At 42.3% G+C, this 23,590-nt stretch overlaps 1 protein-coding gene across 5 annotated transcripts in view; it reads right to left on the minus strand.

Moving 5' to 3' along the window:
- Positions 1 to 806: 806 nt before the first annotated feature.
- MIPEP (mitochondrial intermediate peptidase) overlaps positions 807 to 23,590 on the minus strand; it is a 186,301-nt gene continuing 163,517 nt past the window's right edge. For all 5 annotated transcript variants that reach the window (XM_044777435.2, XM_070520407.1, XM_070520408.1 and 2 more), the window contains one exon: positions 807 to 1,064. In XM_044777435.2, the coding sequence (XP_044633370.1) occupies positions 1,026 to 1,064 (39 nt within the window). In that variant the 3' untranslated portion in view covers positions 807 to 1,025. The remainder of the gene's footprint in view (positions 1,065 to 23,590) is intronic.

Below are 23,590 nucleotides of genomic sequence, written 5' to 3' on the forward strand. Positions count from 1 at the left end.
CTCACCGTCACCTGAAAAGGGGTTGATAGAGGCCCAAGAGTGTCTTTGTGAATAGGTTGGACGTGTCTTAGTTTTGGGGATTTTTAATTTAGTCTTTTAGCAACATCATTAGTCATTTAGTGAAAAGCAGGAAGAGGCTGCTAGCAAATGCCTTTTTAAACTAAAGTCTGTAATTAAATTCTTGACTTTGATGGTGGGAGAAACACATTAAATAATTCCTTTCCTGTTATTAACACACAATGATACGGTACGCAGTAATGTAAAGCAGATGGGTTCCGGATAGAGACAGACACAGTCTGAATCCCAGTTTCCTTACTTATCAGTTGCTGGATCTTGGCACATCACTTATTAACCGCACCTGCACCTGTTTCTGTACATTCACAGTCAAGCCAGACAAGTGTGAGTTCAGGTCCCCTCTGTTCTGAGTCCATCTGTGTGGTGCCTGAGCACTCAGAAAAACCCAGTGCAGTCAATTACGCATACTTTGGAAACCGTCCTTGGTCTCTCGGTCACTGTGACTGACTAATCCAAGTGCCTTCTCAAAGCCTAGTACAGTGGCCTTTAGGCATGGCAATCATTCAAAAGAACTATCTGTGTAATCTTTCTGAAGACTGCTTCAAACCAAAAATAATTTTGCTTTTAATTAAGACTTTAATTTAACCATTTAAAGATCAATGGAAAGGGGAAAAGGCCAACCGGAGTGTGGCTGGACTAAGGAAATGCTCAGCCCTTAAGTCTAGTTTCTACTAGCTCACTGAGTAGATCTGCATAGGTCCAAGAATCAGCCAACAGGCTAAAAGCCAGCATAATTAAAACAAATTATTTATTCCAAGTTCCATCAGTTTAAGGTTTTTCAGAAGTTATTACAGAAGTGAATATTGAAATCAGGAACGAGTGTTCACAGCTGCATTTACAACAAAGTTAATATCCCCATGACCTTGATTTAAAAGATTCGAGGTGTTTCCATCATTCGGAATCCATGAGGAAAGTTTCGAAGTCCAGATCCAAGTCAGAAACGAGGGCACTTACAAAGTCATCAATAGAAGGACACTTCTGAAGCATACCTGCAAACAGAGGAAAGATCAGCCACCACTCACCGGCAGACACCAAGGAGGGACAAAAGCACACACTCACATCTGCGCACCAGGGGAACATTCCAGCTTTCTGAAATAAGAACTTGCCTCCATAACCTGACTACAAGAACATTACAAAAGTCATGGGCAGGGTGTGGGCCCTGAAGCTATTAATGATTTCAATGCATTTTCACTATCTAATCAACACATACAGCATAGAGATTTAGGCCCAAACATGTTTCCCAAGGGTTTTTCCTTTGCAGGTATTCCCATATACTTGGAGTGATGTTAGAAGACTGATTGGTTATCTTCGACTGGGTTGATTCAGAATTTACTATGTTTAATTGCTTATCAAGTTTTATCATCAAGTTCTATACACTTTAAAATCATTCAAATGTTAATTCTCTTGCAGAAATCTTATATCAGAGTCAAGTTATTGCTTTCTTCCAGATTCTCCCATGTTGGAGAACTCCTAGCTTTGCAACTTTCTAATTGTATAACATGGAAGTCACTTAAAACCCCTGATACTAAAATTTCCTCATCTAATATACAAGGTTGCTACAAAGGTAAAACTAGGAGACGTTTTGGAAAGCAACAAGGCACTGTGTCTAGCATATATAAACAATTCAATGAAAAGCTGAATTTATCTCCATTCTTCCCTCCAAAGAAGCCAAAGACAAAGATTCGAGCAATCCACTTTGTTGCCTCGACTTATATTCTTGGCAGATGATGCTAACTCACAGGTTGACCAGGGCTATATACGTTGGCATTTAATTTGGGGGATGGATCCCAACACTGAGATATTAAGAGATTGCCAGAATTCTCTGTTACCCTCTAAACCTTTAATGCAACTCAAGTAACATGTATTGAGTATTTGCTGTGTGTAAAGGATCAGGCCAGGTCATGAGCATTCAAAGACAAACAGGCTAAGGTACAATATGAGAGTGAGCAGGACACAATCACAAAAGTACACTGTGGGGAAATGCATACCCAGATGGGGGAAAAACTAATCTTGACTCCTACTGCATACCATACATAAAAATTAATGTGAGATGGGCATGGACCTAAGTATAAAGCTAAGATTATAAAGTGTCTAGAAGAAAATATAGAATATATTTGAGACTTTGAGGTAGGCAAAGGTTTCTTAAGACACACAAAGCAATAACCATAAAAGAAAAAAAAATGGATATACTAGATTTCACCAAAATTAAAAACTTGCACTCTTTAAAAGAAACCATTAAGAAAATGAATAGGTAAATGACAGGAAGGGAGCATATATTCACATAATATATGTTTCACATAGGACTCATATCCAGAATATATAAAGGACTCCTTCAACTCATCATCAACATATTTTGAAGAATTAAAAATGGACAAAGATTTGAGCAGACCTTTCACAAAAGAAGACATCCAAATAAACACACACAACTAATAGGCACTGAGAAGACACTCAACATCATTGTCATCTGGGAAAAGAAAACTAAAACAACGAGACACCACAATACACTCACCAGAATGGCTAAAATTACGAAGACTGACAACACCAAATGTAGGCAAGGCTGTGGGCAACCTGAATTGTCATACATCAGTGGTGAAATGATACAACCGCTTCAGAAAAACGTCTAGCAGTTCCTTATAAAACTAAGTTCACTTACCCTATGACATAGCTATTTCCTCCTAGGTATTACCCAAGATAAATAAAAGCATGTCAACAAAGAAAAGGACCTTACGACACCAAACTGGAAACAACACAAGTTCCCATCAACAGGATACAGATAAACAGATGAGGTACACTCATAAAATGGAATACTACTCATAACAAAAAGGAACAACCTACTGACACCTGTGGTGACATGGACGGATCTCAAGAATGGTGCACCGAATGCAAGATGCCTTACCCAAAAGAGCACATAGTGTTTGACTACATTTATATGAAGTTCAAAAATGGGCCAAACTAATCTATGGTGAAAAAAATCATAACAGTGGTTCCTTTGGGACAGGAGATGGCAACTGACTGAGAAGGGACACAAGGGAACTTTCTGCTGTGATGGTAATTAGTGTTCTCTATCTGGGTAGTGATATGTGTTACAAAGGTGTATACATGCATCAAAATTCATCGAATGGTACATTAAACATTTCTGCATTTCACTGTATATAAATTTTACCAAAAAAAGAAAACAAATATTGAACTCTAGTTAATGCTACGCATGCAAAAGCATTAGGGGTAAAATGTACTGATGTCTGCAACTTGCTTTGGAAAAAAATATATACGATGGATTGATGGGTGGACAGAGAAATGGACAGATGGATATGTTAAAAAGCAAACAGAGCAAAACGTTAACTGTAGTATCTAAATGACAAGTACATGAGTGTTTACTGTATTACTCATTCAACTTGTCTGAATATTTGAAAATTTTCACCATAAAATGTTTGGGAAAAACTAAACTGTGGATGTTGCTAGCACACAAAATGCAGTCAGTGGAAGAAGTGAGAGGAAAACGAATTCCAATGGAGGGATTCAGAAGGCTTCACGGAGGGATGGGATCTGAGTAGAAACTTAAAAGATGGGGAAGATTTAGGTTCAAATTAGGCCCCTTCAGGTGGAGAGGACGATATAAGAAAGGCACAAAGATGGGGAAATTCAAAACATATGTAGGCCACTAAGGGTGGAGGAGACTCTGGGAGAGGAAGATGCGGGAAGACTGAGGCTTGGAGCCAGGGTGACTGGGAATGTGGGGGTAACCGAGCCGGAGCGCAGGAGGAAAACCAGGAGCCCACCATGTTTAGCTGCGGGGCAGGCTCCAGGTGCAGGCGCCCAGGCTTCTCCAGTCAGCAGGGAGAATGCAGAGTCAAGGGGCTGGGCCCTGGACTGGACACGTGGTCGCGGTCATTCTCATCAGGCAGGGCGACCATGTGGGAAACAGACCACAGTGGTTTGTATGGTGGACATAAACACAGTAGCAGCTCCAAACACGTACTTGTAAGCTACTTACGAGACCTGAAGTAGTTGAGAACAATAAGAATATTGCAATATTTTCAACTGCAGACCAAAATATTTTCATCCTCATTTAAGTTCAAGTTCAAAATCTCCATCTGAGGGAATATCTGAGAAAGAAGGAGCAACTAATGGAAGAGAATTTCATTGCTATGTTTTTATTTGCAAAACTAAACTTCAAAACACAATTTTCTTTTTATAGTAAAATAATCTCTACGGATGAAAGAAGGCCTCTCCTCTGGTCCAGCTGTATCACTAATGATAGAAATGTTGAGTCTTTGATGATTGCCAAAGTAGCACATTTCACATCAGATCTTCTAGATGCAGGCTAGTACTTAAGCAGATGCAGTCTGATTAACAAATCAGGTTTCATGCATCCCTCTGTGCCAGGTTTCTTTCTGATGCAGAGAACAGTTGTAGGGAAAACATTTAAACATGGCTTTCAATGAGAGGTGTTAACCTATTACACCATTTTCTTCCTTTTAATATTTGAAACATTCTATAATTAAATGGCTGGTTGTTTATAATTAAATGACTAGAACTGTCTGAAGGTAGAACCCATTTATTTAGAGCCGACCTATTCAGTCAAGCACGGCCCTCCTGTCCCTTTGAAGTGGTTCATTTCAACTCAACAAACGGCCAATGTAAACACGCCCTTCTCTGTCCTCGCAGACGGACGGAACTAGCACGCGTCCCTCGCCAATTTCCCTTCTTCAGCCCTTCCTGCAGCTCAGAGAGCGGCGACTGTGGCAACAGCAAGAGAAAAACATATACATTTATGGTATTTTTAAATAAATTTGATCAGAACTGAGCAGTTTGGTAATTTTGGATGTTATGTGATTGCTAAAGATCAAAGTTCAAAAAGAAGGAATCAGAACCTGAAGGGATAAAGAACAGTTGGCGGGGCGGGAATTCTCTTGGTATGTTGTTACGGTGTCCTCACTTTAATTAGATTGAAATGTTTTGCAAGTGTCAACATGAACTAACCTCTACACAGAGAATTAAAAGAAAAATACAATGTTTTCAGGCAATTCCACATATCAGAAAAATTGAAGTTGGCTTTTATATTTACGTATACTCAAAAAAATTCCAGGAGCTCTTTGATTTTTTAAAAAAAAGCTGACAAAGATGTCCCCTTTGTCTTCAAGTCTTAATCCTCAAAGGGTGGTGATTAGACTTGCAATTTCTTAGGAGCTCTGAGGAACCAGGCTGGAGCCATTACGTCCATAAGTAAGTAGAGTTTACAAATTCCATATTGGAAACATATTTCACTGTGGAAATCACCTAAATTAAGGGGGGAAATGGACTGATTTTGCCAAAAGGACTGAAACAAAAAAATGGCAACTCAAAAGAGAAAAGTGTCGATAGCAATTAAGAAAGACAAAATTGCATTAGGACACACATTGTACATATTAGTTCATAAAACTGAAAACAAGTAGTTGAGTGTCATCTCCCTATCCCACTCAGAGGAATAGAGCATATATAATGAGTAGTTAAAGAATGATGATTTAATTTATTTTTCTCCTCATTTTACATGAGAGGTAAATGGGCTAATAAAAGTTGGTACAAGCTAGAACATTTTCGTCTCGACTACTCTGTTCAAACTAGCATGTTTCATAACTTTGAAGTACTAGGGCAATTATTCCAGGCCTGACTAGAATAAACTATGATATCAAAAGGATTCCAAGACCGACTCTTGCAGCAGTGAAGGTTTCCACACTGTACTACGTGCAATTCTCTCCAGGGACTGCTGAAACAGAGCTGGAAATAACGTGAGGGTAAAGACCCCAGGCACGAGGACCTGACCCACGGACAGCTGGTCTAGAAAGGGTTCATAGGAAAGACTGCCACCAACACAAATGACAAAGCGGTAATGGCAGCTATCTGTTGTGTGCCAGGCACTGTGCTAAGAGTGTTAACTCATCTGAGCCTTGAAACACACCTGTGGGGAACATGGCCTACATAAAAGAAAATGGAGCATGAGAGGTCACACAACTCTTAGGTTTTTTGTTGAACCCTGGCAGTCTGGTTCCAGAGCCCATGTTCTTAAAGCGCTGTGATATACTGCCTCATGCCCGAGAATTCTGTAAAGTAATTCACATTCTAGAAAGGTCCAGATTTAAACATCAGCATCCTGGATATGACAAAACCCAAATGTGTGTAGAAATTCTGGAAAAAAAAAAAGTCTAATAGCTTCCTGATGTCACCCATGGCTAGATGGACCCAACGTATTATTTGTCCCTTTATTGCCTTGAAGACAGAGCCAAAATGTCCACTGCTTTTTGGACCATTCCGTTTCCTACTCTGGAGCAGGCACACTTCATGAGCCGTCTCAGCTATGTACCTATCCCAGAGGCAAAGAACGGAGAAAAGTGGGAGCAGTCTGCTGAAAAGGCAGGAGCTGGTCCTGACAAATGGCTCTGCCCAGCCGTGACTGGGACAGGCAGTCGTGTCACGACCAGAACCCTTTTCCTCTCAGGGCACAATGCTTGGCCACGCATGGCTGCTGCTGGAGTTCTCTAGGCATGATACTGGGAGAAAAAAGTGCCTAAGAGTTTTGCACTTAAGGATGTTTTCTGGGTGGACTCCAAGTATCTGTGGTAACCCCTTGCAAACAGAAGCCCTTACATGTTTAAGGGGCTCCTAACTGTGCATATTGCTATGCTTTTGCCAAGAAAAAATTCTGTCAGCCCGAGGACGAGTTCAACACGTGTACTGAGCTGCAGGTCCACGCCCTGTTATTCTGTAATTAATATATAATCTAACCAGACCTTCACTGGAATATCAACATACTCTTGCATGAACTCTTTAACCTCTTGAGTACCCGTCTGGATGTAAAACTAATACAATTATTTGAAAACATGACTGAAAGCAACTGGTTGGCAGTCTGGTTATGTCTCTAAGCCAGCCTGGCAAAGCTGGAGTCTTGTTCTGGCCCCTTTACCAAGCGCCTGGGGTGAAATGGTCTGCGTATCACTTGATTTTGAGAATACAGGGGATTATTGCGGCAATTAAAAAACAGAATTATTTTAAGCCTTAGAAGAGAAGTAGAATAGTTCCATCTCCTCTTAGAGTCCATTTCATATATTGCTTAACACCAACCAAGGGTGTCCAATCAAAGAAAACTATGGCAGTGTGACATCAAAGACAGTGAGAGCCAAGAAGGGTGGATGAAGTACCTAGAAATAGGATCTTTGTAAGGGTTTTCTTTCAATCATTCATTCATTCACTCACTCATTTATTCTATCTGTAACTGAGTGCCTAAGTGAATTTCAGGTGGGCAAAAGGATCAGTATTATTTACTAGGAAGACACTATGTATAAAAATTACTAAGACTCGGTCTTATGGAAAGGCGTGATCTTGTGCTTCTAGGGGTGGATGTCCCAGACCAACATCAAGGGTATCACCTGGGAACCTGCTAGAAGTCCAAATCCCTGGTCCCTGCCCCAGGCCTAACGCTTCAGGCACTGGGCCCAGCCGTCAGTGCTGTAATAAGCCCCCCTGGGGATTCCAGCGGGCGGTGAGAACCACCGCTCAGAAGGACTGAGGGGACTGATCCACGTGGAGAAACGAGACGAGGTTCTTCTCAACTGGTAATTACAACTTGAGAAATACTGAGCAAGAAAGATGTACAGATTTTCTATTTAATTAAACTAAAAAATACATGTTTCTTAAGTCAAATAGGATACAATGTTAAGAAATAAAAGTAGGATTTGTTTGGGACACTGTTCAAGATTATAATTACCAAGCCCCAAGAGAGACGACACAGCTGGCCGGAAAAGCACCTAGAAGGATCAAGCGGATTTGGCATGAAAGTAGCCGTAAAATCCGAGGAGGAGGGGAGGCGGCCAGAAGGGGAGCTGACACAGCCACGGCGCTGACAGGAAGGGGCTGACACTGGGGCTGGGGACGCGCTCAGCCTCCCTGACGGAGGCGTGCTTCGGTGGTCAGCAACAGTACTGTTACTTCAAAAAAGCAGCAGAGTATATTTTGATTACTAGAAACCCCCGGGAAACAGTGCTTCGTGTTTATCGATTATCCACTCTTTAGTGAGGAAAGCTCAGAAACACATCCTAGAAGCTGCTTTCACGTGGCAATCCTGCCTGCTCTGAGCTTGAGAACTACAGTCAGACCTCAGCCAGGTCGGAGCCCAGCGTGAGCCCAGGAGGAGCCCCTTTTCCAGGGAAGAGACCAGAAAGTCATTCCAGGCGGGGGCGGTCTGCGCAAGCGGGGTCTTCCTGGGGGATTCTTAGTGGATGGGGGGATGGACGGTGCTGAGGTATCGACTCCCCACAGACTCGGCACGCCCCCTCCTTCAGGGTTCTGAACGGACATCCCCTCTGGCTGCCAAGCTCCCGACACTACAGTGAGCAGGACCATACCCACGCCTTCCTCCACTGAAGACAGAAAGCCTGTCTACCCACTCATGAAAAATAAGATGCACCGAGGACCTGTGTGCCAAGCACTGCATGCTGGGGACACCAGGCACGCAGATATGAGTGAGACACGATTTCTGTTCTCGAGAAGTTCATCATTTGGGGAGAAAACCATGGAAATGCATAATTGTTTATGAAGTATTTATATATTTGAATTGTTTATATACAGTGTATATAAGGTACAGAGATGGTGCAAAAGAGAGAGCGGCTGATTAACTGCCGTGGGGGGGCCCTCAGGAGACTTTGTGATCCCCTGCTGCCGGGAGGCCAAGAGTCTCTGTGTGAGTGAGAACCATGCACGGCTGCTGAGCCACAGATGGAAGCTGGCTTACAACCAGGCCCGGGAACAGTGGAGACAGACTGAGGGAGGAAAGACTCCTGGATATGGCTTGCTTGTGCCACCCAGCACCCATTTCCTTCTGGTTAGAGGACTGATTTTACTATAGAGCAGGGGTTCTCAACTGGGGGCAGCTGTGCCCCCCAGGGGACATTTGGCAATGCTGGAGACACTCTGGCCGTCACAGTGGGGGAGCGCTCCTGGTGTCTAGTGGGCGGAGGCCAAGGACGCTGCGGACGCCCTCCCATATGCAGGCAGGCACCTGCTGTCGTCCCGGTAGGTGCAGCCTCCTGGAGCTGCTGGCCCAGCCAGGCCAGCCAGTGCGCTCTTCCTGGAAGTTGCATCTGGAGTGCAATGATCAAAGGTCTGAAGGCGAGTGGAATAGATTCCTCCTGGCACCAGCACCTGAAGGACACATCTGTTTCTTCCCCCGACCCCTGAAGCTGCTCTTTCTGAGCACAGGTTTGACTTCTCCCTTTGATTCTGTGGCCGCCTCCACATCGTTCCAAAAAATTCCTTTTCTCCTTGCTAAGTCTAAGGTGGTTCTATTTCTTTAAGAAGATTCTTAGTTGATAAAAAGATCAGTTCACAAGTTATTAAAAGGGATTTAGTGACGCCAAGGAGACGCTGATATTTTTGTCTGATTAAGGATCAACTTTCTAGACCCAGAATTTGGACTAGAAGGGTTTTTTTCGTTTGTTTTTTAATTTAAGTGACTGTGTGTTTCCTCAGAGTCATAAAGTCCGGATGATAGACAAGCAAGCTTTAATGTCAGATTTCCTCCCTCCCAGCTGACTGAGGAATTAAGGAGAGTGGTCCTGGCCATAGAGGGGAAAAGAGTATTTCGCTGCCTCCCAGTCCTGGCCAGGCTGTGGAGGGTGACGGGAGGTGTGGAAAGAAGCAGGGCGGAACTGTCTCAGCAGCTGGTGGAATCAAGGAGGGAAACGCCCTTCTGTCTGTGGGTTTAGGACGTGCAATGGGAGTTCATGGACTGGGTGCGTGTCCTAGGCTGTCCAGGAGGGATGTCCGGGGCCTCCATATTTGGGGGTGAGGGAGACGTAGTCCCAACACCTATCAGGACTGGCCAGGCGTTCAAAGCCTAAGATGCCAGGGGACAAATACCGGGCCAGCTCTTTTAAAATCAGAGCTAAAAGCCAGTCATACTGTTACATTTCAGACACAGCACTGGTATTTGGTTTAAACTAAGGTCAGTCAGGTTTATATTCAAGGCCTGCAGGTATCATTAATTAGTGGACAGTCTGATGGACCAAGAAGAACCTTAAGCTCCAAAAAGGACATGGCCTGGGGGTCCCCTACGGCGACAACAGCCTGAGCTATAAAAACCAGAGTAGTTACAGCCTCAGGAGCACGATGCAGGGAGGACTGTAGGCTGAACGGAACATTACCTGGCTCAGAATAGCATTTTATAACTTAAAATTTCAGTCTAATTCTCCTCTTCTGACAATTCAAAAGTTTTCCTTTGAAGGGTTGCCAAGGAGGAATAGAGAGGAAAGATACATTCTTCCTTTCCTAAACCAAAGGTTAGATGCCTCTAAAGAAGGTACTATATCCTGACGGTTAGAGCAAGGGTTTGGTCAGTGATGACCCTGAGTTAACCAACAGATTATGGGGCTTCAGACCAGTCACTGAACCTCCTAAGTCTCATTTCTGCTAGAAGCAATCTGAGCAAAGGTAAAATGTTAGAGTGAAGTAAAATGCTCGAAGATCATTAAACTGGCACAATGTCGTCTACTTTGCTAGATTGTTATAAGGATTAAGTGAGAGTATTTAACACATGGAAAATGCTCCATAACTGGTAACAACAGTGAGATCCAAAGGTTTATGAAAACCTACTGCCTAGTCCAAGAGCTGAAGGATGAAGTTGCCTTTTTTTTTTTGCAAGTGCTGAATTCCAAAACATTGGTCTATGATTAAGTATTTAGGATATTATCATCACACTCACAATCACAAGCTAATTACCCAGTTAATGAATCATTGCTTGTTTTACTTTGCTCTACTTTTCCCCATCTGCTTTTTATGAGATGACTGTTTATCTACTGAAAGAAGGAAACAAAAGATGTAACTGAAATCAACCCATTTTTCTACCTGTTAGCAGCTGTGATAAAGGTTTATCCAGAAGACATCACTGGGATGATGGAAAAGTTCTGGAAATGGATAGTGGTGATGGTTATACAAGATTGTTAATGGACGACATTGAGAATGCCACTAAACTGTACATTTAAACATGGTTAAAAGGTAAATTTTATGTTATATATATACTTTACCACAATTAAAAAGAAAGAGAGACCAAAAGTACTAAGATAGATTTGATTTGTCCAGATATTCTGCTATGTTATTATTAACCCCGTCCTGTGTTAGCAAACATAACAATAACTGGGATATATCAAAAAGCAGATTATCTATACAGATTTGGAATGAGTGAGAAGGCGTGTCTGCGTATTCCCAATACCACTATCAATTCTAAAACCCATCATAACAGTTAATGGCTTTTTATGCTGAAATAATTATATGTGCTAAACTCAGCTCAGACTGATTAAGAATTATAGTACAAACGGCAGTTTGGAAAATCCAAAGTGAATTTTATGAGATCAGAACCCTCATTGCAGACCTGTTTCTCCCAAGCCTGGGGCAACCATATGGCTCACCTTCTCTACTTTGAAGTTCCTCTCTGCACAAGGCTGTGGTTGCCCACACCTTTTTCTAAAGGTGGATTCCCACTACCTGCAATCAGTTCCTGGGAAGATGAGGATATCAGCCAAAAAGTGAAATTCCTTCCCTCCTTTGAACTGAAAAAACTCTATTGCCCCCTAGGCTGGGTTAGTATCTTCGCGGTTCAAACCTGAGGCTCTGTCTCTGGGGTCGCAGACTGGACTGAAGCAGAGTGTGTGAGCTGCCCACTAGACAGAAGCTGATCCAGCGAGTGGAGCCCCACACACACGCTGTTTACAAATTAGTGTATTTTAATTTTATCGTCAGATTTAATAACTCCATTTACAATTACATTTCTGGGTTACAAAACATTTTGCCTTTTGAAGCTCAATGTCTTTCTTAAACAAACACACCCGCACATTAAACATGTATACACCCTCTTAAAAAAATCAGTGCATTCACAAAAGGAGGTCTTAGCCTTGAGAACGCAGGTGCTCTCTTCCATTTCTTTTTTCCTGAAAGCTCTCAAGTATTTCAGAGGCTACGCTGAGTAAATACCCAAACAAACCAAAGATTAGGGATTCTATTTACTTGGCTATTATTCTGGGTTGCCATTTCCCTCTATTATTGAGACTGTGTCATAATCCTGGAGACGCTAAACTCTAAACCTGATTCCATGACATGCTTTCCTCATGTATTCCTGGTAGGTTGTGCAAGAAAAGTTTTCTGCCGAGTGTGTTGTAAAGTACCAAACGTACTCTGCCTTCACGCACTCTCATTCAACAACTCTTATTTTGCTATAAAACCCCTTTACTATATGTCAGGCAATTGACAGCTTATCAATTCTAGTTAGATATGCACCTTTCAGATTTGTCCCCATGATATCTTGCTCTAAGAACTCAACAACATCTTCTTTGAACATCAGCGTGTTCACGAAAAGGCAACTCAGTTACCAAAAATTATAAGAGAGCAGGAGGTAAAATACAGTGGAATACGAAGGCACTATTTCCAAAGCAAAAGCGTCCTGGTATAACCCGAAAAAGGAGGTTAAGAGATTACCAGTCCACACAAGGCGAGCTGCAGTGCCTGGACCTGAATCCTGGTTCTACCGGTTGCCCCTGTGTGGCCTCCGCAGTAAGCGCTGCCGCGCCCCTTGGCCGTTTAGAGAGCGCAGGGAGGGAACCATCCACCTGGGCAAGGGCCGCCGGGACCTGGCACCGCACCCTGCTCCAGACTCGCAGGAGTCTCATCATTGTTATTACTGCTACCACTGCTCTCCCTCCTGTCCCTTCAACTCTAGAAAGACAAACGCAGGAGAAGTTGGTGAAAAGCCAACCTGAGGTATTATTCACCCGAGGAAACCAGCAGATAAGGCTCTTGCAGCATTTTAATAAAATTCCAAAGTGAAAAAGCACGTGCAGGAAAAGGAAGACAAAAAAGGAATGTGGTGCTGAAATTCCAATTATTCTGAGTGTGTGATTTAAGATTTTGAGAACTTTCTAAACCTCTGTTTTGTTTAAACTGCCTGAAGGGAAAATATAAGTGGAGTTTAGCCGTCTTCCTGACCCTACGGCCTAATCAAACTAAACATATGTCGTACTGTAAGGAAAGAGATTAAAAAACTAAACGTGTTACTTGACATACCCTAACTTACGTGACGGGGTGAAAAAGAACTTGATCATGTTATTTAAATATGTGAGATGTGAGAACTCCGAGATTAAGGAGGGATTATTCTATTTTTAAAAATTTAATGTAAAGAACTATTAAGTGAAAAGGAAAATCAGGTTGAGGTATGATCATTCCTTAATTTAGTTTCATTATTAGTAATGTTACACAACAGTCAAAAGGGAAAAGTTTCTTTTAGAGATAGTTGAAAAGACTCAAATAAACACTAGAAGATACCTTGTGAATGATCTTCCAGGAAACAATCCAGTTAAACCAAGAGGAAATTTCCTGTCTCTGTGCTCTCCGGCAACATTTCAAACAAGAAACTAAAATCTGCTCTAAATCTCTACTGCTACTACTATTTTACCTTTCACTGGTATACTTTCTCAATGCAAATTCATCAGTGTATCCTCAGCATCAGTCCTGCCTGAGATTCTTCTGGCTTCTAATTTCCTCAGCCCTTTAAGCTCGATGCCGCAGGGGGTCAAGCTAAGAATCCAGATCAAGAGCTTTGGGGAAACGACACCTGCTTTTCTAACCTGTTTTTAGCCCACTGCTGACAGCACACATTTGTAACCACATGTTAAGAACATCATCTGTAATGACCATCTTTAAAGAAGATTTTAATGATGTTTCCATTAAGCACTCAAAGAGCTAAAAGAATATTATCTACATTCTTTGTAGAAAGTACTGTACATTGACATAATCTAAAAATGGAAACAGTGGTATATTTCTTGGAATGAGTCTACTACAAGATACTTACTTGGGAAAAAAAAAGCTCTCACACCTCAAATAAAGTCAAATTCCAGAGACATTATCTCAGATGGCTACACAAATGGGAGAGGGCTCCACCACATTCACACAGCAAGTAGCAAATGACAGCTTGCTGTTATTCAGAGAAAACTACTAAAGAAAGCACTACCTACCAAAAGTCAACAGCGATAAAAATGTTTGTCAAGAGTCTGTAGCTCCAAGAGGGGTCAGGTGGAGGGAGAGCTGTAAGCGGCAGATGCGCTGGGTACCCCGAGGGCTGCGGAGAGACAGCAGCTCAGGCCAATCCCGACTATGCCATGTAATAGCTTTGCACCACTGAGGAAGTTACGCAGCTTCTCCAGGCCTTGCTTTCCATTTATGGGAAATGGGGATAATGGATTAGCTGGATTAAGGATACTGTCTATGTCCACGTCTAGCACACTTTCATTATGTCATTGCCCTTGAACTTCCCCGTGTAGCGAATCTCCTTCCTACATGCCCTTTACAACAGATCCTCCGAAATCATTCAGGCAGGCCCTTCTGCTGCCCAGGCTGCAAGCAGAGGTGCTCTCCTCTGAGCACCAGGGGACAAGCAGGGAGCAGCCTTTCATCCAGCGGGGCCTCTGTGTAGCCCTTCTGCTCAGCTGCTCACAATCACTATGTACTCACCCTGTGCGCAGAAAGGCATTGTACTGAAATGAAAAGTGCCTAAAATATATATAACACGGTACATAATTGACAGGGTAAAAGTTAAAAGTCTGTTTAAAAGTTACTTTCCCAGAGGCTTTTCATCATCTTTTCTAGCAAAAATTATGTTGGTTGAATTTAGTCATTGGAACTTGACAAGAAAAAAAATCCAAGGATAGTAGAGCTTCTGGGTCAAGTTCAGCAGAAGAAAAGATCTATTATTTCCTGTTAAAGGCTGACTTCCTTTTACTGGTGTCAAGAGATCAAGATGCCTCGTGGTCTCTATTATCCTACATTGTAAAAATCATACAAAATGCTCCTCAGTTTCTAGAATGGTATTTTGCAGTTATCTGCCCGGTGTGTTAACAAAACACCATAACCCACAGGAATTACTTATTCTTGGTGTTCCAAAGTCAATTTATTTAGGAAATAAAAACACTGCCATTCTTTCCATGATGGCATTTCACTTAAAGGACCTACACACTTTCTGCTCTGTTTATCTGTATCTTTTAAATGCTGACCTTGTATTTTGGCTTTAGTTCTTTGCATTTCAAATTCTATTAATCTATCTGTTTAGTTCAAAGTTTGACCTCTTCTTTTCTACTTATAAGCAAAGAACATGTGAGTAGCTCTTCAAAGGGCGGGTGCCTCTGATCTTCACAGAATGCCACCTGTCCTAGAAAGAGACTTCAGACACTTTGGTAATGGCATCTGGTGAAAGCAGGCTGCAGGCTCCAAGACCTGCTGCCCATTAATGTACTAGGTATGTACAGAGGCTTCCTGAAGGGAGGCAGCCTGTCTTTTTACTTGGGTTTGTGCCCTCAGCATGTCACCTCCCCTCCTACTCACCCCCAGCTGCCTCATCTGGTCGTCCAATCGGTGTAGAGTGCTAAGGTAGCTGGCTGAGGAGAAGGCGGGTGACACCCAGGAGCCCTGAGGTCCCAAGGTCCTTTGTCTTGGTGCAGACCACACGGGCCTGGAGCGGGCACCTTTCTGCAGTCCACCTCCCAGAGGGGGCTCCTTTCTGTAATTCTCACAGAATGCTACACCCTCACATAAATGTAGGGTCCATATATTATTCTTATTTATTTATTTACGTGTCCCCGAAGTGCCTGGTTAGCAGTGAGTATACAGTAAATATTTTCTAAGCATAAATGAATTAACATCATCAACTAACAATATTTTTTTATTCTATCATATTATTTATTGGTCATTAACCTAGGATATTAAAATAATACATCTTAACAAAAGACAGTATTCTGGACAGCTATTTCAACCTCAGGCTACAAAAGTGGTGTGGCTTGGGCTGGCCTTGTGGCCGAGTGGTTAAGTTCACACACTTTGCTTCAGTGGCCCACGGTTTTGCCGATTTGGACCCTGGATGCAGACCTAGCACCGCTCATCAAGCCATGCTGAGGCGGTGTCCCACATAGCAGAGCCAGAAGGACCTACAACTAGAATATTTAACTATGTACTGGGGGGCTTTGGGGAGAAGAAAAACAGAAAAGAAAAAGAAGATTGACAACAGATGTAGCTCAGGTGCCAATCTTTAAAAAAAAAAAAGTGGTGTGGCTGAAAACAAACGGTCCCAGAAGCCAAAACACAGGTGCCTGGGAGCAAGAGGAGCCATCAGGGGAAGTGATGAAGGCCAAAGGCTTCGAGGACAGCTTGGTCCAAGGGAGAGTTTTGCCTAGAGTTGGCCCTGCTTTAATTAAGCCCCAAGAGTTGATTTACCTTATATAACAAAGCACACTACTGTCATAAATCAAGTTGCAGAATCTATCTTTGACCTCCTACAGTAGTAAAAGTGTTTTCCACTTTAATGTCCATTTCTTAAATAACTATTAATTTACCAGATTGACTTGGTCTTGCATTATGAGAATTATAAAACACAAGAAATGAGCTACCTTATTACCCACTGTAGAACACTGGTGACGTATAGTGTAATAAACACATGTGGTGTTTAGAGGAAGAGTTCTACAAAGAACACAAAACATCTCAGAGAGCTGAATGGATGGCGTTCGAGAGCCATGACTTCCTCCCACCTGCTGCTGAGGCTTTTTCACCAAAAAGGATTGCGGCCAGTGAAGAAGGAGTCCTGAAGCGGGTGTGGTGGGGAGGAGGAAGCCGGAACAACCGGCAGGACAAAGGCAAACCAGCTATCCAGACAGACAGCAGACGTGATGAGAGGCAATCAGAGGGGAGGCGAGATACGCAGTGAGTGGAGACAGAGCGCCTCCACCAGATGTCTATTTCTATACCTTCACAATATGTTTATTTCTGTTGAGTTCCATAAAAATATTTCGGCCCACAAAATACTTGGAAATATTTATGTGACATAATTTCAGAACAAGGTGAATAAAAACCTATCCCCTTTCTAATAATCACCACTTTTTTTATGGCACAAGAAATATCTGGCCTTTTAAGTATATTTTAATATTTATGCATTCAGTCACTCGACAATGTTTCTTGCCTGCCTGTGCACCAAGCCCCGTCATGGGTGCTGGATGCAGCAGGGACACACAGTCTGCCTCCTCTCACACAGCTGTTACTTTACTGGGGAGCAGAGACCACAAACCAGTGAATGAACGATAGATGTTAAATTGTGCCAGGCAGTAGGCATGTGCTCTGGAGAAAGACAGGGCAGAGCAGAGAGTGACGGGGAAGGCCTCCCGACCACGGGAGGGAAACAAAGATGATCTGATTTATAAACTTTGGAGCAACCCATCAAAATTCATCTGAATGATTTACTTCCAACAGCACAGTTTTGCTTGGCATGCTAGTAGTTTTAAATCATCTTATCTTTTAACATTTAATATATCTGTGTGAGGGGTCTCCTTATAAGTCACTTACAAATGCAAAGACTCTCTGAGGTGGGCACTCGGAGCCACAGTGCGTGTCCTCTGAGCAAGTCCTGGCATTTCTTTATACCGAGCCCCCACTCCCGGGGCACAGACATTGGCTAGGTCAGGCAGAACCTGTCATGAGTTAATGCTTATCTCTCGATCGAAAATCCCACTTAATTAAAACAATGAAAAGCAAAGAGACATATTTTTAAAAATAAACCTAGGAATAACCATCAAAGCCTGCGTGTGTTTATTATTCTCATGAGGTGCTGGGCCGGCCTGCCTCACCACACAAGAGCAATATTTAGGGATTAACCAAATTGCATGACTAAATGTTAACTGCATGTTTTAAAACTGAAAGCAATAACTATGACTTATTTTTAGAGCTATAAAACAAGGTAAAATGCTTTTTCTGGTTAAGTTACTATGTATACGTTTTGACAATAGGGGATATCAATCAAGCTAGCGTCGAACGACTGTTTATGTAGCTCCCTTACTTCCAGCGTCAGCTGTCCCTCTGCTGACAGACAGGCATGAGTGCTCCTTGACTGCCATCATATTTGTATTGTACAGCTAACACCAACAGCAAAGCTGCGTACTAAGCACATTTGGCCTCTTAGGTTAGTAATCAGATTATTAAAAAAAAACAAAGCATTAATGCTTGTTAGCTAAAGATGCTGTGTCAACAAGACATCAATCTTTCAAAGTAGATGAAATATTCTGGGTCAATTTGAATAATTGTGTCATCCTGTCGATTAGAGCCGTCTAAAACTGGGGGGAATCTGCCTGGTGACAAAGGGAGTTCCCCAGCACCCACCTGCTCAGGAAGAAGGGCTTCCTATGGCTAATTCAGCACAGAGCCCCTTCGGTAATTCAGAAATTGAATCCCCTTGACTTGGGAGCTTCTTACGCTGAGTTCCACTCGGTGGCTGAACTGTTTTAGGACAATGGGCCTAGTTCTTCAACGTTTCTATCAAGTTCTTTCTAATCCATCACCCTTCGGTGGTCAGCCACTGCTCCCCCTGCCGCATCAATGGGTCCCCAGGGCTCTCATGGCCATACAGCATGACTGCGTCTCCAGCCGCACGAGCAGGGACTGGGGAGTGGCCCCTGACACAGCTCTCACTCCCCTCCATCCGCATCACTTCCCAGCCTGCGGCTCTTACTTCATGAATACTTCTTAAATCAGAAACCCTCCTTTTTCCTGACTCTCCCAGGCATTCACCAGGATTACTGCCCACAACAAGGGGCCTATTCAAATCAGCCCTTACCCTGGCCCCTCCTCGGCAGTCAATGGATATTGTAAACCATAAATCTGATCTTGCTACTGACTGCCTTAAAAATACGATCTATGCTTTCTCATGGTCCGAGAATAAATGCCAAAATCCTTCACGGCGGCCACGAGGTCTGCATGAGCTGATGCCTATTCGCCTCTCCAGCCTCGTTTTCTGCCACAGTGACCCTCCTCCTCCAGTTACACCTCTGTGCCTCTGCGTGCTCTCCCCAAGGGACCTGGGACGGCTTCCAGAAGCAGGGAAACGTGGAAATGGAATGAGAGTGGCCGAACCGTGGGTGGCAGTGTCAGGAGCAAAATCTTAACCCAGGAGGCTTGTTTATTTTTTACTTGTAATTTTAAGGTAGTTTTATATTTACTGAAAAAATGTGAAGCTGGCACAGAGTTCCCATACACTCCACACCCAGTCGGTCAGTTTCCTCCATGATTATCTTACATTGGTATGGCACATGTGTCACAACTAATTCACCAATATTGATTGATGCAGTATTATGACCTAAAGTCATAGTTTACTCAGATTTCCGGTTTTTATCTAATGTCCTTTTTCTGTTCTGGGGTCCCAGCCAGGATATCACACTGCGTGCAGCTGTCGTGGCTCCTCGGGCTCCTTGGGCTGTGACAGTTTCTCGCACTTCCCTTGGTTTTGATGACCTTGACAGTTTTGAGGTGTACTGGTGACGCATTTTGTTCTGTGCCACTCAATTTGGGTTTGTCTAATGGTTTTTCTCACGATTAGACTGAGCTCATGGGTTTGGGAGGAAGACCACGGAGGGGAAGGCCCTTCTCATCGCATCATATCGAGGGCCCACGTTACCGACAGGACTCACCTCTGTTGAAGCTGACTGGAACAGCCGGCTGAGGAATTGTCTCTCTAACTTTCCCCTTTCCCTGCTGGACTCTTGGGAAAGAGTCACTCGCCACAGCCTACCCTCGGGGGGGAGTTATGTTCCACTTCCTTGACGAAGGAGTATCTACATCGATTGTTTGAAATTCTTCTGCATGGGAAATTTGTCTATTCGTCCCATTTATTTATTTATTCAATCATTTATACCAGTATGAACTCATGGATATATATCTTATACTGTGTTATATTCCAATACTTATTCATTTGGCTGCTCAAACTGTTGCAACTTCGGCCATTGGGAACTCTCTCAGCGAGCGCTTGACTTCTTTGACTCACACACCCATCATTATGTCTGTTTCTCAGCACTTTCTTTCTTTATGGTGCTACAAGGTGCTCCAGGCTCCTACTGATACTCAGTCCTAGAATCAGCCATTTCTCCAAGAAGCCATGGTTCCTTTTAATGGAGAATGGCGTGAAGGCAAGATTTGGGCCTCGGGTGTGCTCACTGCTACTAGGGCCAAGAAGGTTTTTAAAGAAAAGAGTAGTTACCATTATAGGTTGTATTAATCTCCTTGGGGTATGGGGGTGACTATGGAATATAAACCACAATTCTCTGGTTTGTCTCTTGAACAATAATAAGATGTAATAAGTTAGAAGATATGATATAGGATAATTACGGCAAAAATGAGTATGTTTTGAAAACCATAACGCTCTGCAGAAATGTAAGGTATTATGATTTTAATCGGCTCTAGAATTTGAGTCCATGAGTCAGTCTGGCAACAGGAGAACAAACGGAAGGGAGTTTCACTGAGAACTGACCATTTATCTATTATTTCTTTTGTCTTATCTGATGTTTGGTCCTTTTTAAAACTCTGTCAAGTTATTACTTTGCATCTCTACTTGCATACTGCTTTTGGCCAGAGAGTCATAAAAATAAAGCTAACAGTTTCTTTTCTGGAAAAGAGCACAGAAATAAAGTTGTTTAATATTTGAAAATAACCTCTTGGAATGCTGAAATCTTGGATGTTAACCTTTCCTTTCCCCCACAAAATTCTCTGCGCAAAGGTTGAGGGGCAAGAGCACAGGGAATGCTAGAACCAGAAGCAGAAACACAAAACTGATCTTGGCATCACACTTATTTGGCTGTGATGAGCATCTCTATATCAGAATCACCAGGACTGGGGCCAGCCTGGTGGCACAGCGGTTAAGATCACATGTCCCACTTCGGCGGCCTGGTGTTTGCTGGTTTGGATCCTGGGCATAGACCTATGCACTGCTTGTCAAGCCGTGCTGTGGTAGGCGTCCCACATATAAAGTAGAGGAAGATGGGCACGGATGTTAGCTCAGGGCCAGTCTCCCTCAGCAAAAAGAGGAGGATTGGCAGCAGATGTGAGCTCAGGGCTAATCTTCCTCAAGAAAAAAATAAACAAAGAAAGAACAACCATGACTAAAAATGACGATAAACTAAGTTGACAGCTTGGCCACAAAAGTCTAAAGGAGCTTATATGAAAACAGAGTAAGGAAAATTTTACTGATGAGCAGTGGATGTTGGGCAGCCCTCTCCAATGTCAATGGGAATAGTTAGGATGTGACAGTAGAAAGAAAAAAAAACCTAGACTTTCAGATCATTAAGGCCTCAAGGCTCACGTCACTTGTATCTTCCACATTCTAAAGAGCAGCTTAATCTCAAGTCAGAATTTAAAGATCACCTGAGGAAGATGTGAGAGTCAGCAGGAGAGTCAGCATGGAAACAGAATGAACTTTGACTAAGTTTCATTACCTACAAAAATGGGGGAAACATGACCTACGCTATAGGGGATTAAATGAGACAGCACAGCAGACAGCACCCGGCTCGTGGCAATTTTTCAATGTTAGGTGTTGTTTCTGGTTATTTAAAGATAAGTAAAATCTGAACCAAAACACTTAACAAAGGCCATTTACTCAAGAATTTTAAATAACATAAAACACAAAAAGATAAAGTGGTTTACAGAGGAAGAAATGTAACCTTGCGTGAGTAACTGATCTGTCATTTACAAACTGCTGAAATAACACAGCTTCAATCCCTAACAGCCATACAATTCCAGCCTCTGTTTGCTGTAGTGGGAACAACTCTGCTTCCTGGCGGGTACACAGTTACTTCCTTGCTGCTCACGAGCCCTACTGCATGTTTATCTTTCTAGAAAACCATACATTTTCTGAAATGATTATAACAGCAGCTGAACTTTGATCATGTTCCTTAGCACAATCAAAAAATATTCTAGTATATATTTTTAAAAATGGCAAAATGAATAAAAATACTGTATCATCATGGTTTATTTTAAGCAAAAGCTTTAAGTTCTCTTATTACTACGAAATGTGATACTTAACATAAACCAAAAGACATTGTTGGGGTATGGAATGAACAGCAGAAAAACTTAATATTGACAATTAGATATTTGAATTTGAATTGTCTTCAAATTTTGAATACAAAGAGTTCAACCTCACCCCAGAATTGTTGGCAATTAAGAAAGTTGGTTTCAGTCAGGTATGGCCATACTGTGCTTAGTGGAGTATTAAGCAACTGAATATTGTGCTTGTAACATACATCTTAATACATGGTATGAATGTGTTTAAAACTAGATAAGGACATAATTGCAATCTGTAATGCTCTGAATTTCTATCACATTGACTATATCAATTATATAACACACACCTTCTGAGACGACTGAAAAAGGAGCTAAGGAGAAGCAGATTAGAAAGATGGGTTCTGAATCAAATCACATTTTATCTCCATCAGGGAGATGAAGTGACTTTCGCAGCTAATTTACAGATAGTAAGTAGCAGAGCTAGTAACTGCAAATCCAATTCTATTGCACTATTTCACTTTCCTTCTCTGAGAAAGGAAATACTGTTTTAGCCACTATTTTGCTGTCTTCAAATGGCGTTTAAGAGTGATGAGAGGGAAAAAGTACAGATTCTTGAAGAAAAGCTTTGGCGCTGCAACCTGCTCTTTCTGCGAGGCTCCTCAGTGCAGGAGTCGTCAGCACAGAGAGTGGCTGCCTCGCAGGGACAGCAGGACCAAGAGGAGTGCTGTGTTCCCGGGGCTTCCTTTGACCGGTTCTGGCCACAGGGAGATGTGGGGTTGGGGAGAATGGGGACACGACTGGAAAAGACAAAAGGACTCAGAGCTAATGACGCTCGTTCTAAAAAAGGTAAGTAAGCTAAAAGTTCACCTGCATGGTACTTATTATCCAACAATCAAAAGCATTACATATTTGATTTCTTTGAATATGTACCATTCAAAGAGCATAAGCACAGTGCATAGGTATTCTGACTCTAAGGAATGGCCTGGAGTTAATTGGAAACATAAATCTTCAGTAAGGAGGTTAATAAAGTTGTCATGCGGTCAGGGAGGTACATGATATGAAGCTAAGGATTCTATTTCTTTACCTTTTTCTACTTAATATAAGTTTTCACAAATACCTGGTAAGTAGTTAAATAAAATACATAAAGCACCTATAAAAATTATATTTTCATAAAAGAATAATATCAACTAGATCATTTATGCTTTTATATCACAACTCGCAGTAATTTCGCCCATCAGTATTCCTAGGGGTACCCCAATGTTAAGGCTATAGCCATCATCTAAGACTGTCTTGTTTGGGATACAGGTTGGCCGCATATAAGAAACCGAGAAGCCACTGCCGGTCTTGGCTTACAACTCCAGCCCTATAAAGTGACAATAGGCATACCCTCTTTGCATATCCCCATTCATCTTTGACATGAAACAAATCATGTGAATTGGTAAGATCTGACAGAACAACATTAAGAAAAACATTAAAATTTAAAAGCAGAACTGTTCTATTATTGGTGTTAACTGAAATCTGAATACTTTAGCATCTCTGGTTGGAACCACAGTCTTGTTTTTCTCTCATCAGTGTGTGAATTTTAGTGTGAAAAATATTAAGTTTCTTAACACAAAAATTTTTCCTATAAAGAACAAGTTTTAGA

The sequence above is a fragment of the Equus asinus genome, chromosome 11 (genome assembly GCF_041296235.1).
Source record: "Equus asinus isolate D_3611 breed Donkey chromosome 11, EquAss-T2T_v2, whole genome shotgun sequence".
NCBI classification, from domain to species: Eukaryota; Metazoa; Chordata; class Mammalia; order Perissodactyla; family Equidae; genus Equus; species Equus asinus.